Genomic DNA, 19,089 nt, shown 5'->3' with positions numbered 1-19,089 from the left:
AAGGGCAAAACTGTTGATGGGGTTGTGTGCTTTAACACTGTTGTTTTCCTCTTTTAACAGGCTCTCTACCACTCTATCAAAAATGAAAAGCTGCAGTGGACAATGTAAGTCTAATGTTTTCCCTATAGTGGCTCCTTTTCACTACATCAGATTCAAGAGCACCATCCTCCTCATCCACTGTCACCCAAAACATCAGAAAATCATTCAATGCCTCTAGAAGTGTTATTGATTTAAAAATGGTGTAAGCTCATTATAGAATCCTTCAGCTGGAAAGGCCTTTTATTTCTTCAGTGAGATAAGTTTATTAGGTGCACTTTTAGGGAAAATAAAGCAAACCGAATCCATAAAACTCTAAAAAGGTTCTGTTTTTATTTAGAACCTTTTCACCAGGCTACAAAGAATCCAGTAGGTTTTCTTTTTATTAAGCCCCAATTAAGGAATATTTTAGGGGTTCCAAATATGAAGACTAAACCCTTTAAGGTTCTATATAGAACCATACACTCTTAAAAATAAAGGTTATTTATTGATGGTTCCATGAAGAGGTTCTTTGGAAAAGGTTTCCAAAGGTTCTTTGGAAAAGCTTCTTTAGGTTATTAAAATGTTCTTTTAAGAACTGTTCACTGAAAGGTTCTTTGGAGAACCAAAAATGGTTCCTCTGTGGCATCGTTGCAAAAACCCCCTTTTGGAATCTTTTTTTAAAAGAGTGAATGTACTGTATCTGTGTATTTATGACCTGGCTAGAGCCGTATGATGCTCTAAGCCCTTACTTTCGACTTTGGCTTCCCAGATTTTGTTGCCATGGTTACCGGAAGTTGCCTCTCCATAATTACAGGTTGAAATCTTTGACTGGCTAATGTGCAGACTTGAACACAGCCCTCTCTCTTTGTCTCTCACACACACATACTAACTCTCATGTGCACTGCGTTTGCTCTTTGAGGGGTTCTGCAGTACCCTTGTTTATGTATGAAGGAGAAAAGCATGAGTGATTGTTTTATTCTCTTTCATTCAGCAGCAGGTCTTTGATCTTCATCTACCCCAGCGTCCCTCCCCTCCTTTCGTCTCTCTGTTTCACACTCCCTCCATTTCTGAGTTTGATTCACTTCATTGCACTTTCATTTATTTAGCATTGTGTGATTCTCAGCTAAAGGCCATCATTCACTGTATGAATCAATGCACGTCAGTCACCATTTTTATGTGGCTGCTCTTTCTGCCTCCCTCTCTCTCTCTCTCTCTCTCTCTCTCTCTCTCCCTCTCCCATGGTGCTCCATCTTCTGAGCTGGTTCTCTTGGTTACTAGTGTGGAGGCCAGCAGTTACTAAGCAACAGATGAGAGCATTATCATGTGAAGGCAAAGGCTATGTGCTGTACTTCGTAGCTGTTAGAGAGGAATGTTTAGCGATCCAGACCTCAGGGGCTCTCCAGGGTGTCTGACTGCACTCCCTCCACAGCTGTCACTCAGCTGGATATATGTACTGTAGATAAAATACAACTGTGCCAAGCACTAGGCAATAAAGATGCAGTTTCAGTCCTTATCGGTGACTCTAAATGCACAATAAAAATGCCTGTAATTGAGGTGGGATGGAGCTTTATGCTACCTCGCTGCCTGAATCATTACCTGTGTGTCTGTGTGTGTTTAAGGTCCAAAGCTAAAGCAGCAATTAAAGGTAAATGTTGAAAGTCAGGGAATTTGCCTGTATGTAAAGTATGTAAAATGCCTTGTGGGTAAAGGTGAGAATGCAGAATATTGTTCATAATAAAGCTCTTGTTTGTGTATTCTACAGCGATGAGGAGGAACTGCGGAAGTCTTTCTCTGAGCTGGACGGCAGAAAAGACTCCACATCGCACACTATGAAGCGGATCAGCAGCGGTGGAAACCCCCTCGTCAGTGTTGCACAGCAGTCCAGCGCTCAGGTCTACATGAACGGCTTTCTCGTGCGGAAAGTTCACGCCGATTCTGATGGCAAGAGAAGTAAGCCGTTCCTCAGATGCAGCCTTTTATTTGATCTAGTAATGTTTTCATCTGTTTTATACAGCCTGAATTAATTGTAGTTGAAATGACAGAAGAATATTCTTGTTTTGTTTTCCAGTAAAAATATCAAAGATCTAAATATCTCAAAACAACATGCATTTAACTAAGATGCAATTCAGTCTTTTTTTTCTTTCTTGTTTTAATCATAAATCTTAAATTAAGATTTTTGTCAATGGGGTTAGAAAAAAAATAAAATAAATTAAATCTCCTTAAACAAGTTTGATCTCAGAGTTTTGCTAATTTAGTAAATGTATCATGTTTTAAGATTTTTGTTATATTTTACTGGGATAGAAATACTGATTATCAGTAAAAGGATTATTTGAGAGTATTTGTTTTTTAAATAATCACCTATTTATCGAATATTTAACTGTACCTGTGTGTTTAAAAGTTTGACGGTGTTGTTCTTTTAGCTCCACGAGGTAAAAGAGGATGGAAGACTTTTTATGCCATCCTAAAAGGACTGATTCTTTATCTTCAAAAGGTACATTTTAGTCATTAATGTTTTGTGCTATATGGACCATATTTTCTTGTGGTTATTAACTGTAAAAAAAGATTTGTGATTTGCCTCTACTTTGCGATTGGTCTGCAGGATAAATATTGTCTGGATAAGCAGCTGTCTGATGAGGACTTGAAGAATGCAGTATCAATCCATCATTCTTTAGCCATGCGGGCAGCAGACTATAGCAAAAGACCCAATGTGTTTTACCTTCGCACTGCTGACTGGAGGGTCTTTCTTTTCCAGGCCCCGTAAGTCTTGTCTTATTTGTACTATAAGAGTGATTCACTTCAAAATCAGAAACAGAATTTCATATCTTCAAGCTTTTTTAGTACCATTAAGGTTTTAATTTTTTGAAAATTAAGTATTTTTTAACCCCTTTCTCCAATTCTCAGTAGCCTACTGTAATGCGAAAATCCAGCATTGTCATTAGAGTAATACATTACAGTTTAAAATATATTAAATAGAAAATGGCTTTTAAATTGTAATAATATTTCACATCATTACTGTTTTGATTAAATAAATACAGCCAGGGTGAGCATAAGAGACTTCAAAAACATAAAAATATTATACCGATAGTAAACATTTCAACTGTAGTGGATAAATGAAAGGCAATCAATCAGTTTTTAGCATTTTATAGAACTTTTTGCAACTTTTGCATAATTTGGACACATTGTAACTTTTATAAGTGACAACAAGAATTATTCAGCAGAAGGCTCATGGACAGCTCATGTTGCTTTGTCTTTTGGAAACAGGACAGCACAAAAATACACAATGACTTTCGTTCAAACACACACACACACACACACACACACACCTGAGTGCACCTGCTGGTTGTTCATTACATGCAGGGCTGGTAACGCCCTTGTCAAAATGTTCTCATCTCAGATGAATGACTCAAAGTGTATCTCCCAAGAGGATGGATCCTTCTCAGCTATTCTGTCTGTCCCAGATACACATACTAAAACTCTCTCCCTCTCATTCTGCTCCATCTGTTCCACTCCATCTCTTCTGCTAACAGCTGCCTGCTAATTGCTCAGTTTTCAAGACTGCGCTAGTTGTATTAAACCCAAAGTGCACAGTTTCTTTGAGCAGATAAAATTTTGACGTTTTTTATTCCATCTACTGAATTCTCTTATTTTGCTGCCCTCTGGTTGACCTGAGCTTGCATTTCACCACCAGCAACGCAGAGCAAATGCAGTCCTGGATAACCCGCATCAACACGGTGGCAGCCATGTTCTCTGCCCCTCCCTTCCCAGCAGCCATTGGCTCCCAAAATAAGTTCAGCCGCCCTCTTCTGCCAGGCTCAAACACCAAGCTCTCACAGGTAACCAACACTTCTCTCTATTAAGGGGCACCACACTACAGTTTTCCTTCCATTCACCACTATTCATATGCATGAGGATGCCGGAGACCAGAAACGCAAGCTCATGTGAAGAAGTTCAGGTCACACTTAAAGGTCCAGTTCCTGCTATTAACAAAATATTAACTATGACGTTTGCCTCAATAAACTTCTAATTTGCTGTTTATTAATAGTTAGTAAATTATTTGTTAAGTTTAGGTATTGGGTAGGATTAGGGATGTAGAATATGGTCATGCAGAAGAATATGTGCTTTATAAGTACTAACAAACAGACAATATGTTAATAATAGGCATGTTAATAAGCAACTAGTAGTTTATAGTGAGAATTGGTTCCTATACTAAAGTGTTAACAAAATTTAAAACGTGTATATGTGAAAGTTCATTATTTTCATAAACATTTTTAAATACATTTATCAAGGTTTTAACAAATAGCACAAATTATCAATTCATAATAATAATTGATTTAATTGTTTTTGAGTGGATGTACCATATTAATTTTTTTTCTTAAATATTTTTGCATATCGGTTCACCACAAATTTGATTTGCCGAACAAATGTTTTCCAATATTTATATTTTTACAAAGCTGCTTTACTGCATAATTATTATACCTTTTTAACAATATATTTACTGACATTTTAGGAAATTACAAATGAACAAAAAAATTATCATCCTCAAATCAGGCTTTTTTTGTCATTGCTGGCTCTAAACTAACATTTCAAACTTTTTAACAATATATTTATTGACTTATACGTTATTTTTTCTTCATTATGATATAAGGAGGAGCAGCTTAAGTCTCAAGAGACACGGTTTCGAGCCATTTCTGTTGAGCTCCAGGAACTGCGCTCTATGCCCCAAGACCGCAAGACCAAAAGCAGGGACCAAGAAGAGTACAAGCAAAGGGAAGAGTATCTGGACTTTGAGGTAAAAACATTTTTTTACTATACTCTTCCTTCCTTCACTCTTCACTCCATTTATACATCTTCCTAAATGTATCTCATAGAAAACACGCTACGGAACATATGCAATGCTGCTGAGAGCTAAGATCCGCGTAGGGGATACGGACCTGGAGGCGTTTGAGGCCCGTTTGTTTGACAACGGCGGCCTGCAAAGGGCTCACTCCAGCCCCACATTACCCCAGGACAACAGTCATACAAGCAGCACCAAAGAGTCGAGCAGGAGCAGCGGCAGCAGCAAGAGGACCAAACGCTCAGACAGTCAGAGACACAGCTACAGACAGGCTGTCAAACAGTGAAAGAACCCAAGCGGAAGGGGTTGTTTATCTTCATTCAGGGGCTGAATCTAGAGCGCTACCAGGACGGCTGCAGTTTACGTTGATGGCTGTTCTCAAGTCGTCATGATTACGAAACTGTGGTTAGGGTTGCTGTGCCCCACGTGACCGCTGGTAAAGCATGCTTTTCTGGCCAGTAACCGCAAAACCAAATCTGCCAGTGGGCAGATGAGGAGGAGTACCAGCCTCACTTTGTCTTATTTCTGTCAGTCTGTGTTTTCACCACAAACCTGTTTGGTTTATCTGTGTATTATGCTTGTTGATCGTCAGTTTAAACACTCGTGGCTTAAAGCACGTCTAAGATGTTTGAAGACAATCAGTTCCTCATTTGGTACAATTACTAAGAATATGAATGCATTATTTCTCTTTGTACCATGACAGCAGACTAGTGATAATGGCAGTGCAAATAGCACATTCCTTGTGAAAAATAGGTGTGCTTAAGAATGTGCACTTGTAGTGTACTTCAAATCTTAAAAGTGTATTTTTAAGAAACTGTACTTGAGGATAATATAATATTAATGAAATTAAGGTCACTTATGTGTACTTAGAGTACTCTTTCTTGACTGTTTCGTAACTCTTTGTAATGATGTCAGATTTAAAGTTACATTTTAAATCATTATGTTTAAATAATATACTGTTGTGCTTTAAAGTAGTACATGTATTTCGATGTGTTGACTAACATAATAAAGCACATGTAAAGCATTTTATATAAATATAAAGTAATTATATTTTAAATTTACTAAATTGCAACTTTATTATAAATGTGTAATTAGAAAAATGTTTAAAATATATGATATACAAGTTTCAGCAGAACATTAAAGTGTATTTTAGTCTACCATAAATGCTTGTCAGTATATTTGAACCATATTTTAAAGGTAAAGTTATGAAATTACAGATAAAGATTGAAATGCAATTAATCGTATTTAATATAATAATACATTATCTGCAAATAACATGCAATTAGGTGTCCAATAAGTACTCTTTTTAAAAGTATGCTAAAGTGCACCTCTTTTTCACAAGGGATTACCTTACATGCTGTCATCATTTCAACAGGAACGTCTGAATGACTTTACTCAGTGCACAATGACAAAATGACCAATGACCATGTGCAACGGATGTTAAAATCCATCACAATAATCGACTCCATCGTATTATGTAGTGTAATGTGTATTTAAAATACGTATTGAGCTTGAGAATGACATGATGCAAAATCTGTGTCGAAACCCTTTGGATATGGCCGAGCCATTGAATTCTCAGGCACTCATTTTCAAATTTTTGATCCATTCAGTGCTGTGGTAAAACACGAGGCACTATAAGCTGGTAACCAAGTCTAATACCTCAATTGCACTGAGAGACCTGCTCAAGGGAGTGTCATTTGTTCGGAAATAATTCTACCTGTTTACAAACTGGTGTGTTCTTATGTTCAAATGAATTTGTGTGAAGTATTGCTTTATAGGAGAGTGAAGGTAAGCTTCTATGCTGCTTATCATAACCTCATGAATTGTCCTATTGATATCAGAAAGATGATGGATCCAAGAAATTGTAAAACAATACTCTAATGCAAATCCAGGTCACGAAGATCTAAACTGACTGTTAACACTGCCAGCATATAGATCAGACATTAAGGACACAAAATACAAAATAACATGAGATCTTGACATGATCTGGGACCCAAATTTCATCAAACGGCACTTCAGTTATGCTTCACTGCACTATGAATAATAGGTGTATTTAATGAAGAGTTATTTATATATTTTGAACATTTATTATCTGTCTTGAGTATTTGTTTATGAATGAAGCATATTGGCAAAAATTTATATACAAGTTTTTATAGGGAACACTCGACCACTACAAGTAGGTTGGGGTCACCCAAAGATTTTGCTGTAAATGTAACTTATTTCTTAAAACGTAATTTTTGTGTGTTTGGTGTGTTATCCATTCTAGCTGTATATAATGTAAATATTATGTTTCAGCCGCTCAGTAAAAAAAAATGCTAAAATGTTTGTATGTTTTGAAGGCATAGGCAAAATAAATCTGTTTTGAAAGTTTAACTATTTCATTTAATATTTAAATATAAAAATGTGGGTTTTTGAAAATACAATTTTTATTATATTCTTATGTGTTGAGTCTCTCAAGGCTGCATATTGAGTAAAAACAGTACTATTGTGAAATACTGTTACACTTTAAAATAACTGCTTTGTTTTTAAATATATTAAAATACAGTTTATTACTGTGACGGCAACGCTAAATTTTCAGCAGCCATTACTAGTCTTCAGTGTCACGCAATCCTTCAGAAATCATTCTAATATGCAGATTTCTTATTATTACTATATACAGTCAACATATAAGGCACAGAATAATGAAATAACTTTTAAATACAAACATATTTACTCTGAACAAGCATATAACTGCAACCAAACATTAACATAAATAAACAGTATTAGATGTATACAGATGTATCAGAAAATCAACCAATGTGATTTAAATTGCATTACATCTTTGCAATTTCCTAAGGTTGCATATATCTCAAAACACAGCTTACTAGAAACATTCAGATCACAATATTCTGCAGAAATATTCCAAGATTAGAGATGGGGTTGTGAAATGACAGTTGCATCACTGTAAAATTAGATAACAGCTTCACTCAATCACACCATGGAGATTTGTGTATCTTAAGGCAACTGATTTCTGTCTTGTTGTCTTACTGTTATGTAATACCAGCGAGGGCTTTTGACCTCAAAACGATCCTTTTCAATTTCTCCCGTGCTGTGTCGTATTTCCACTTTATTGAGATGAACAGTCCACCAGTTCGCACCTGAAAAACCAGTCAAATAAAGTGCCAAGTTGTCCTTAAAGAATAGATGCTGATAATCAGCGATTGGCCACTGCAGGATTTCCCATTTCCTCTTCAATGGACTGACTCCCAAAGCCACTGTCCTCTTTAGAATCTGGAAGAAAGGAAAAAAAAAAATATTCACAATCTACTGATTAAAGATTTTTGTGTCAGAAGTGAGAGGTTTCTCTGTCAGAGTATGAACCTGTACCTGTGCTCTGCTTGTCCTCTCTGGGTTGGCTGTCTCTCAGCAATCTCACTCCTTCACTCACACCCAGAGACTGCAGCGCCTCCACCAGGCCGTCCACAGGACCACCACTCAACTGGATATGCAAATAAACATGCTTAATAAATCATTCATGAAGGATGCCAACTTGATGCACAAATACAATATGCAAGCCAGACAGATACAATCTAAAACTCTTCTTCTTAAATAAAAATGTATTTAATGCATATATATATATAAACATTAACTCCATTTGTAAGATGAAATATTTAATATATACTAGTAAATACTAAATAAATTTAGTAATGTATTTGCTTTACATTATTTGTGTAAGTAGCAATCCATTCTATATTTAATATTATTTTGTTAATAGTATTTTGTTAAGTCTTATTTACAGTTAAATAAATAGTAAAAAAAAAAAAAAAAAAAAGTTAAATCCACAGAACTTTTTAGCCCTCTAGCGGTTGAAGCATAAAATTAAAATTTCTTTGCGGATTCTTTGTATTCGCTCATTGTTTCAATTGTGTTTATTTCAAAGGACAAAAGTAACAGTGTAGCTTTAAAAAAATCTTTACTTCCAGTTGATTAGTCACATGCAATATATTGTGAGATATGACAAGGAGCTATACAGTGTATTGCACATTTTGGCAAATAAAATCATCATCAAACTCATCCATGCATATAGAAAATTTGCATAATGTGCCATAAATACACTAGAGATAAATGTCATCAGTATGCTAGTATGCTGTTCCAAACAGCAATGTGCCAATTTCATATTTAACATTATAACAGAATCTGCCAATTTGTGAGAACAATGACAATCTCTTACCTGGTAGTTCTCGAGAAGCTTCTGGCAGGGTGAGGCACTATCCTGGTACAGGTGAGTGAGTGTGAGCATGCCAAGTTTTTCCGCCAGCTCTCTCCAGGGCACGTGGTCTTCAATGAGAATACTACACAGTTTTGTGAGCACCTCACTGTCCAAATCTTGGTTCACTGTAGGAGGACGAATACAGATCAGTCACATGCTAGAAGCATGAGTTTGTGAGAACATAAAGCATGCATCTAAGTCTCATTACCTTCTTCGGTGCTTATTTTGGTCCTCTTGGGGGCGAGTGAACTGGGTTTTGGGCCTTTCCTGCCATCTAAAAGATCTCTAACCTGAGGAAGAAGGTGGGGTTTCATAAAGTTAAGTCAATTACATGTATTTATTCCTCCACCTTGAAATGTTCACACATTATACTTGGATATTACAGATACAAAAGCTCAAACCTTTTGGCATTTGGCCAGATCAAATGGTGTGTGTCCCGCAGCAGGTCTCTTGCGTGGATTAAACGTTCCTCTTTCAGATGATATCGACATGCAGTGAACTTGTTGAACCATGAGATCTGGAAGCTGCCTGTCGACTTCAGTCTTCTCGCTCTCGTCATCTTCATCTGAGGAAGACGAGCTCTGGAAAAAAAGAGGCTCGTCGTTCTCCATGCATTTATCAGCACCTAAAAAAGAAGACAAACATCATTAATCAAACAGTTCAAACGTCATTTCTTATGAGTGACATAATGAATGTCATACATTATGAAAATGTGGACAAAGACCTTACTAAAATCACATGCTATGCAGTAACTGCTAAGCAGCTTGACCGTGTTCTTAATGACTTTTTATTATGGTTTCTAGGCCTTCACAGATGTTTAAGTACCTCATATTTGTATTAAATTGGTAGGAAAGGAGGTTTCTCAGTTACCTGCAGCTATCAGCATGGAGCAGAGAGGTGGGGAGCCCTGACTGGCAGCAAAGTGAAGAGGACTGTTGCCCCCGTAGGTACACACATTCACGTCAGCCTTCAGCTGTAACAGAAATAACAAACATAAAACTTTGTAGTGGCTGTATGCTGAAGAAGTGTTAAATCAGAGTGAAACTGCTCCAGTATTTCATCACAGTGATATTTGAGAATGACAGCAGAACTATTCATGTTTGTTTATGGTGTTGTAAAATACACTTCTTCAAAAGTTTTGTCAGAAATCAATACTATTATTCAGTAAGGATACATTAAATTTATCAAAAGTGAAATGCCATGCTTTTAAACATTTAATTCATCAAAGAATCCTGAAAACATTTATGTAAAAAAAATACATTTTAAATTACAAGTTTATTTAGTTTAGTTATTACAAGTTCTCTAAAAAAACAACAACAAAAACTTACAGATCTCAAACTTTTGAACAATAATGTGGGTCATCTGTATCAGTCTAGGGCTGCAACAAACGATTATTTTGATAATTGATTAATCTAACGATTATTAGAACGATTAATGGACTAATCGTAGATTATTTCACTAAATAATCAGTAGACATTGACTGATTATTCAGCTTTTGCAATTAGTTACAATGTTGAGTTACGCAGATTCTAACAAATATATAACGGTAATCACTTCAGCTTTTGAAAGTCATATTATGTAATTAATTACAAATATTATGCAATTAATTTATGCAAATATATATTTGGCACACAAAATAGATGACCAACAGAGAAACTCTCTCAATCACCATGTAATTATGGTCATGTAGTCTCGAGTAGCCAGACCTTCAGACTGACGGCTGAAGGTCTGGAATCTATGGCAGGTTTTATTGGCCAAGGCCCGCCCATGATGCCGTTTGACCAACATGTCAAACAACCACTAACAGACTGGTGTGTGAAACGTATTTTAAAGATTCTATGCCGCGAACTTTAAATATTTCACATACTTTTGAAAATCCAGCGTTTATTTGTCGCCACAGTTGTAAACTTTACTGAACTAAACTGAAACTATGACCACAGAAGAACTAAGAAATCTGAACTGTTCAACCCTTTAGCACTCCACAGGTCCTTTACCTCGGTAATGAGATAACAGGCCAGTTTTAAAAGGTTGTCCCTCACTGCCAGGTGTAGTGCTGTGGAGCCACTTTTCTGCTCTGGCATGTTAATCTTTGCTCCTGCCTCCACCAACAATCGAAGACAGTGCTCTCCATCTTTCTTCAATGCGAGATGGACTGGATATTGACCTAAGAAAGAGGAAAAGAAAATGTTCACAGCATATTCACATATGTGATGCAACCTTAAGCGCCATTTCAATGAAGACTGAGAGACAATACCATTTGTATGTGTATATCTCACCTGAGAAGTCAGCAGAGTTTATTAAATGGGCATGGCGCTCTCCCAGCAAACCCAGGATCACTCGTAGTATGGCCTCATCACCGGTGTGAGCGGCCAAGTGAAGTGCTGTCCGGCCCTCTTGGTCCAGCAGGCTTGGGTCTGCACCTGTTTTCATCAGCATCTCAACTAAGTTGGCCTGCTTTGTGATCACAGCCAGATGCAGTGGAGCCTAGAGAAGAAAGATAAACTTAATAAATAAAAATCACTTAATAAAGAACTTAATAATAAATACAAATCAACTAAACATTAAAATCAAATAAATAACAATCTGTTAAATGACCTGATTGAGGTTGTTGAGTTTGTTGATAAACTTCTGCTGTGGAGTGTTGTTCAGGGCCTGAATAAGCTGTTGTACCACAACAGGTTGATGATGGATAATGGCCAAGTGCAAAGGCCTATGGGAAATTAAATACAATACAGATTAGAATGTCAAGTTTGATCAATTCAATGCTATTGTATCTGTGTACCATTGTTAAATGTAATAAAAAAAGTCACTACAATGCTATTTACATTTATTCATTTAGCAGATAATTTCATCCAAAGTAACTTACAATACACTAACTATACTAGAAAGGTTTAAAGGTAGTTGACACACAACCTAGTATTTAATTAAGTATAGTTGACATGTGTTAAGATAGAGATGTGAAAAGACATACGTGTCTCCGTTCTCATCTTGCACTCCACACAGATGTCTTTGAAGAACCAGCAGAGGGCGCACATCCCCTGTGCTGCAGTACTGTAACAAAGCACGAGCAGAGAACTTTGCCATCAAAGTGGCACGACTCTGCAGAGCTGTGGCTGGAAACAATACAGGAAGGAAATATACATCACTGAACGCATATGCACCTAAAATCTCAATGTCTTGAATTTAGCTGGCATAATTCTACTCACCAATCTGAAAGAGCTGCTGTTGCATTTGTGAGCCAGACTGAGTTTGTGTGTTTGTCGACTGATTCTGAGATCTGTCAGTCTGTGGGGTGGAGCCTGACATTTGTGCCCCGCCGGTAAATCCACTACATCCACCAATATAAAACCCTGAACTATCCATCGGATGATTAAATTGAAAACCTATGGGTGAAATTGACTGCGTTACATATATGAACGGTCTTGTGTACACATGAATAATTGAACTGGCAATCTACACAGTAAGCCTCTGTGTTTAGGAATATAACATGCTATACCTCCTCCCAGTCCTCCTCCTCCTGTTCCAGATCCAGGACCTCCAAAGGCCCCTGCTCCTCCTTGAGGTCCTCCCCGCCAGTGATCATAGGGTTGAGGAAGTGCCTTCATCCTCTTCCTCTGAACCTCTTCTTTGTCTGTGGGGAAACAGGAGCCAACATGTCATCAAATGTGAGAAATGCATCTGATGGATCAAAACTACTTTTTGGGGTTAGTAAGTTTTTTATTTTTTAAAGAAATTAACATGTTCAATACTGTTTACCAGGATGGATTAAATTGATAAAAAAAATGAGAGCAAGATATTTGCAATGATACAAAAATGTGGCTATTCTATTATATTTCAGATAAACACTGTTCTTCTGAACTTTCTCTTCAAAGTATTCTGAAAACAAATATACAAGCGTTTCCACAAAAATATTAAACAGCACAACTGTTTTCAACTTGGATATTAAAAACTGTTTCTGAATGATTTCTGAAGGATCATGTGACATTGGGTTACATAACCACAGATGTTACATAATGCCAAACAGGAAGTGAAATAATTAAAACTACTGAATGAGACATAAACGATCCCCATATGCATTTTAGAACATTTTGTCTTAATCTGTTGGTTTAAATGCTTTATTCAGTCTTAAGGACCGATAATATAGCACTACTAACCTTGATTGTGAGGAATATACGTGAATTGCTTGGGTTCGCTGCAGTCGCCTCCCTTCTTCCTCCTGAGCTGCAGGAAGACTGTGACAGGACGTGCGATATCTGTGCAGCGGTATGGTGGGGTCTTAAACACGATCGCATACTGATGGGAATAAAAACAATGCTATTAAACATTTGTTGTAAAAGGCTAAACTGCCTCTGATGACAAAATCTGGAATAGTCAACCATTTTATGCACGTGTCAATTTATAACAAACCTGTTTGTGGACATCAGTAGGGGAGAAGTCTCCAAATGCCTCCCATCCTCCATCATCTTCCTCCTCATAAAAACGAATGTCAATATCATCTGGAAATGAAGGGGAATATACATCATTTGATCTAAAAGGATGGGAAGGACTGTCAATCCTTTTTGAAATGAGAAAATCATAATAACCTTTTTGAACTTTATCACAGAGCAGAAAGACCTCTTCTCCTCCCAGCACTGATCCAGAGGTTTTGTCCATGCGGGAGATCTTCAGATTTGAAGCATTTGGTGATTCTGGGCAAAGATCAGCACATTTTACTTTAGTTATAACAAGATTATATAACAACACGTACTTTTCTAATATACACTGCCGTTCAAAAGTTTGGGAGGGTAAAATTTTTTAGAAAGAAGTGCTGCATAATGTTTTTGTGGAAACATTGATAGATTTTTTTCAGGATTCTTTAACGGATAGAAAGTTCAGAAGAACAGCATTTATTTCAAATAGAAATCTTCAGTAACAATGTAAAAGTTTCTACTGTTATTTTTGATCAATTGAATGCATCCCTGCAGAATAAATGTAATTTCTTTCTAAAAAAGTGACAATTACATTTAAACAGAGGAAATTAATTATAGAACAATTTTACAGTAAAAGGAAATTGTATAATAAAAGATGCTAAACTAATTAAACTCATAAACAATTAAAAAGGGAAAAAAAATTATCAGGTATTTGATTAATTCAAACTAACTATGAGTAAAATCTCATTTTCGTTTAAATCATAGTGCTCATACATATTTTAGTTTAATTGGGTAGATATGACCTCTCAACTTTGAGGCAAGTCCTTATTAAAAGTTAATTGAATTTCATTAATTCTCTTATGTTGTTTGGCAGGACTTACTACTATCATAGATAGGGTTGGAGACGACTGGCTTCAAGGCTCGTGTGAAACTCCCATTGCTGTCCTGCAAGTAAGCAGTGAACTTTAATCTCACAATGTTTAGGTCCATGTTTCTGCCCAGTTCTTTGGCCTCTTGCAAAATAGCCTGTTCCTCTGCATCTGAATGAGAGTAAAAGAGAAAGCTTGTCAAATGAAGAAAGTAAACAGTAGAGAGTTACTATATGTCCAGTTGAATAATGAAATCACAGATTTACCAGTAAATTTATATCCAGGCTCTTTTATCCTCCTCTTCTCTTCTCTCAACCTTCTCGTTAATACTTCAGCCACTCCTCTCTTAGTGACATGGAGGATGCCTAAATTACTGAATCTAGACATAGAGGATGAATTAAGATTGAGCAACTACACACAAACATTACTCAAAAGCCACCATCGTCACATGATACACACACAATGCCTTACGCAATTGACTTTAATCATAATAACAAAGAAAGAGATCATATGAGTATGATGAACAGTAATAGTGTTCACTCACTGTGCTGTGAGATCATTAGGCCCAACATCAATGGTGCATATCCCGCTGTCATTACAATGGCGACCCACAAGGCTGTGCGCGTGAACACGTGGGGGGTCTGTGTGCGTCACTAGCTGAACCTCTACGCGAGCGTGACCCACATAGTTTGATACCTGTAGAGGGAGAAAGAGTGTGTTAATAAATGTGCTGTTAATTTAAAAACTTAATCGCTATATTTACATGTGGTATAACCCACCTTGACTGTGGGATACGTCCTTCTGTTCCTCTCACTGGAGGCCCCTGGCAGACCACCATGGGATGGGCCCTCACATTCATAACGAAATCTGAATCCTCTCTGTAACGCACACATACAGTGTTATTCACGTAACACCTTACTCACTGATAAAACCCAGTTTTTGGGGAATTCCAGTGTATAAGTTTTGGAATTATCCCACATTGCCTGCGCATTCAGTGCAGCACATTACAAATGTGCGCAAAATTACTTGTTAGTATTGTCAAATACAGTGGAAATGAAGCAAATAAAACAAGCATATGAAGACTTCTGTACCTGCTTTGGCTCCTCGATTATCTGTAGGTAAGGCCCATGAACTGGAATAAAGATCAGATCATATACAGTAAATTATCCTTATTTTCAAATGGTATACGAACAACAAATGAAAAATATCATTAAATACATTCACAGACATTGTTAACTTACCGGTCTCTGGCACAAAGGGTTCAGGCTTCACCTCAAAAGGTTCATGCAGATACTGAAAGTCCGCCATAAACTGTAAGGACAAAATGTTGGTGTTTATATATTAAGTATATTTTTATGTGTATTATAAACCCAAACCTTTAGCACAAATCACAATGTGTCCGAGTATGAAAATTAAGGATGAACCAATTAAACAATTCTGGCTATTACCAATAAGCCAATAATTATTTTTATGTTGTGATAACTAATAATATGCCCTGATATAAAAATGTAGACTATTTTGTTTAAATAAATGTATTAAAAATAACACACTACAAGTGAATTTAAGCATTAAAACATTATAATGTACAGTGTGGCTATACATTTTGAGATCTGTAAAATTACATTTAACAGTCTTATTAAATTTTTAAAAACTAGCTTTCAAAGTTGTTTTTCAAAGTGTTTGATAATGGTAAAGGTAATTTACATGTAAAAATATGAGAAATGAGCATTAAAATGAAATATGCAATATCAGCTAATACGAGAGATAACCGATATGGTACCAATATATTGTATATATTAGTACCATACACACACACACACAAAAATCTAGAATTCGTCACCCTAAATCAAACATCTGTTGTAAGATAGCAAACTACAGCAGTAATATTGACAACATGTGGCTCACCTCGTTGTTAAACTTCATGGGATACTGTGCATCATCCATCCTGTAATGTAGAAGAAACAGAGAAGCTGTTATTGAGACCGTTTCACACAGAGACAAACCCAGAACTCCAAAAAACCCAAGAGGTAAGGTGCTCTAATACAGTCATGCTGAATCAAAACATCAACTGAGCTGCAAACCCCTACAGAAGAATTTAATTTCCCCAGTTTTTCCCCCACAGCAGTCCTCTGACCTACACACAAGAAGGCGTACACTTAGCCTACCTGACAAACAAAACGCAGAGAAAAAGGCTCTCAGATTTACGCAAAGAACTCACACAAATCCGTTTCACTTTCAGTGTCAGAACAAGGATATGTGCACCGGATTTTTTTTACACTGCCTCCCTCCTTCTGTCTGGTTGACTTGCGTTACTTCCAGGAAGTAAGGCAGTGAAAAAAAACAGAGGAAAGCCCCCAGAATACCAGCTCACTGCTGCCACTGATGTCAAATCCTGAGAAATGCAGGTACAAGCATATGCACACTCTGACATCAAGCCTGCTCATATCTGAATTTCCTCAACTTTCCAAAGGCTTTTTTGAATTCCCTTCTCTTTTTTTTTGAGGTACTTTTGAAACTAAATTCCTATGTTTCCTTTTTAAAACAAAATGTAGATTAAATTCTGTGAAAAAAAAAAATTCCACCTGTGTAATTTACTCAAAATGTATTTCTGAGTCTGTGTAACTGAATTAGTCAGATATCTTCATAGTGCCGTCAATACTATTGCCATGAGAACAGCCCTGAAAGATGGGGATTGCCCCCCATCTGTTGGTCTGCCCTTGCAGCCAAATCTTTAAACCCATTAACACTTCCACAGTAAACCAAACAGGAAATGGAGCTGAAGATCTCTAAATGATATAACTACTACAGTAATTGGAGAAATTGTAATGTTTTATTTCATTTATAGCATTATTATTATTATTTTCATTGGCTATGTTTGGCTACACTGGATGATAGGATTGCACAAGAGTTGCCACTGACAGGAATAAGGAAGCATTGTACTGTTCAGGATGCGCTGTACTAAGATTGCTCTAAAGTAGCAGATATTCTTAAACCCATGGGACAACTAGCAGAGTAAACTGTGAATTTTCTTTCTGAGGTGTCAGGGCTCACTGAAGTCACAGAAGAGAGAGTAAAACTCTTCTGGATGACAACCACATCCTGTCCTTCTTCTGTGAAATGATAACATCATTTCAGTCAAACAAGCCCTACATCTAAAGAATGTCAAATATAGACAAAAAGATTCATTAAGAAAATGCAAAAGAAAGACTGTTTTAGACTGAAAACCATTTTCACAATGGATGTAAAACAGGGGCCTGGGGACCGCCAGGAGGCCACATAAACATCCAAAAGTGTGAAATTACTGTAAATGATTTATAAAAGTTATTTTAACATAATCCAATTTAATTAAAATACTAACAACACAAAATATATTACTGACATGTCTTTCAGTATGTTCATATATTTTAATGAAATACATCTCTTTAAACAGCACCACAAACGGTCAACTAATTAATTTTATTGACACTCATGATTGCTCTCGATAATAATATTAAAATCAAGCAACTATGCCTCACAGACAACACATTATAAAGTTCTTTAAAGACTAACCACAAGAAGATAAACCTTGCTCTTTTCAAAGGAACAAAGCAATTTTGATGTAGAAAAATCACACTAAATTTGATTTTAAGAGTTTCAACTCTTCCGTACGCATATTGAGTTAAATAAACTATTGTATATAAACTCTAATTATTGACATATAGGTTTATTAGTATCAGTATGCAAATTTGACTGATTACAAGTCTAGATGCTCCATGTAAATCACATCCAAACCTTTTGGAGTACATTTATATTCACAAGTGTGCACAGTCTCATAACTAAGTGAACTGCATATCAGGACAGTCTAAATTCTGTACGTGCCAATAATGATGTCCAATGAAAAAAAGGCTGCATATGTAGACAGCTCACTAAGATGCATGAGACAGCAATGGTGGATAAAACTGTACCTTAGTGCTCCAGCCATTCTGTGCTCTGCAGGGTCATCCGAAGCGACTCTGGACCCCTGTCAGATTGAAAATGATGGAAATGATGAGTGAGTACACGGTGTTCAATGGGGATGTGATTCCCCTGCACATGCGAGTCACATCCAAAAAGTACTGACTTTTGATGGGAATTTCCCACATTCTCGCGCGAGCAGCAGCAAAACACACGGGACAAAACTTGTACACTATCGATAACCCACATTGATGAACATTGCTCAAATTTTCGTTATGTTTTGTTATTAATATGCAGCGGTACTGTATGCACGCGAGGGCACATCATCTCTGTAATGTTTTCAAAACAAGCTTAAAATAGATTTCTCTATGTTACTTACTAAGTAACAGAGTCATTTCTAAATAAGAAAGCAGAGTAGCATTCTTTACTATTTAAATACCCACATTACTGATCTCGGTAGTAATGATAATTTCGTTTTTACTAAGTTAACGTTACATGAGTAATGTTACTTATCAAACCTACCTTACAACTGTGATGTTTGCCTGTTCTCGTATAGTTTCTGTTAGACGTCAACTTAACTAAACCACTGATAAAATCTTAGCAAACGCCTGAAAAACATAAACAAAATGCACCATCCACCAAACGAATCTGTTCCAGTTTATTTAATAAATATTGAGCGAACAACTCTCTGAATCTGCTGCTGGAAAGCCCCGACTCGAGGGGAATTCTGCAATCACGTGGCGCGATGGGAGACTTCTGATTGGTTCTTAGACCAGT

General features: G+C 36.7%; 2 protein-coding genes across 3 annotated transcripts in view; one reads left to right on the top strand and one right to left on the bottom strand.

The window, feature by feature from the left end:
- LOC306882175 (uncharacterized protein) overlaps positions 1–7,217 on the top strand; it is a gene marked incomplete at its 5' end in the record, with an annotated part of 25,313 nt that extends 18,096 nt beyond the window's left edge. Inside the window, 7 exons of the mRNA XM_079436648.1 lie at positions 61–104; positions 1,781–1,968; positions 2,439–2,509; positions 2,618–2,775; positions 3,707–3,851; positions 4,664–4,807; positions 4,887–7,217. Coding sequence (XP_079292774.1) covers positions 61–104; positions 1,781–1,968; positions 2,439–2,509; positions 2,618–2,775; positions 3,707–3,851; positions 4,664–4,807; positions 4,887–5,138 — 1,002 coding nt within the window. The 3' untranslated portion in view covers positions 5,139–7,217. The remainder of the gene's footprint in view (positions 1–60; positions 105–1,780; positions 1,969–2,438; positions 2,510–2,617; positions 2,776–3,706; positions 3,852–4,663; positions 4,808–4,886) is intronic.
- Positions 6,717–19,051, bottom strand: LOC306882715 (nuclear factor NF-kappa-B p100 subunit-like). 2 transcript variants are annotated; one of them, XM_079437556.1, is made up of 24 exons: positions 18,835–19,051; positions 18,324–18,379; positions 16,285–16,324; positions 15,621–15,690; positions 15,471–15,511; positions 15,159–15,257; positions 14,924–15,075; positions 14,646–14,758; positions 14,392–14,550; positions 13,685–13,789; positions 13,509–13,597; positions 13,256–13,394; positions 12,598–12,732; positions 12,308–12,484; positions 12,073–12,214; positions 11,697–11,811; positions 11,378–11,585; positions 11,096–11,265; positions 9,972–10,074; positions 9,503–9,726; positions 9,310–9,391; positions 9,063–9,226; positions 8,219–8,330; positions 6,717–8,122 (listed from the first exon to the last, which is right to left on the bottom strand). In XM_079437556.1, exons 2-24 carry the CDS (start codon positions 18,338–18,340, stop codon positions 8,046–8,048), a joined length of 2,733 nt encoding a protein of 910 aa, XP_079293682.1. In that variant the 5' UTR covers positions 18,341–18,379; positions 18,835–19,051; the 3' UTR covers positions 6,717–8,045. The 2 variants fall into 2 exon arrangements, with proteins under 2 accessions (XP_079293682.1, XP_079293683.1); XM_079437557.1 differs by lacking the exons at positions 18,324–18,379; positions 18,835–19,051 and adding an exon at positions 16,545–16,676.
- Between the last annotated feature and the right edge of the window lie 38 nt (positions 19,052–19,089).

Source organism: Barbus barbus (assembly GCF_936440315.1).
Source record: "Barbus barbus genome assembly, chromosome: 16".
NCBI lineage: Eukaryota > Metazoa > Chordata > Actinopteri > Cypriniformes > Cyprinidae > Barbus > Barbus barbus.
This window is presented reverse-complemented; position numbering and strand designations above follow the sequence as displayed.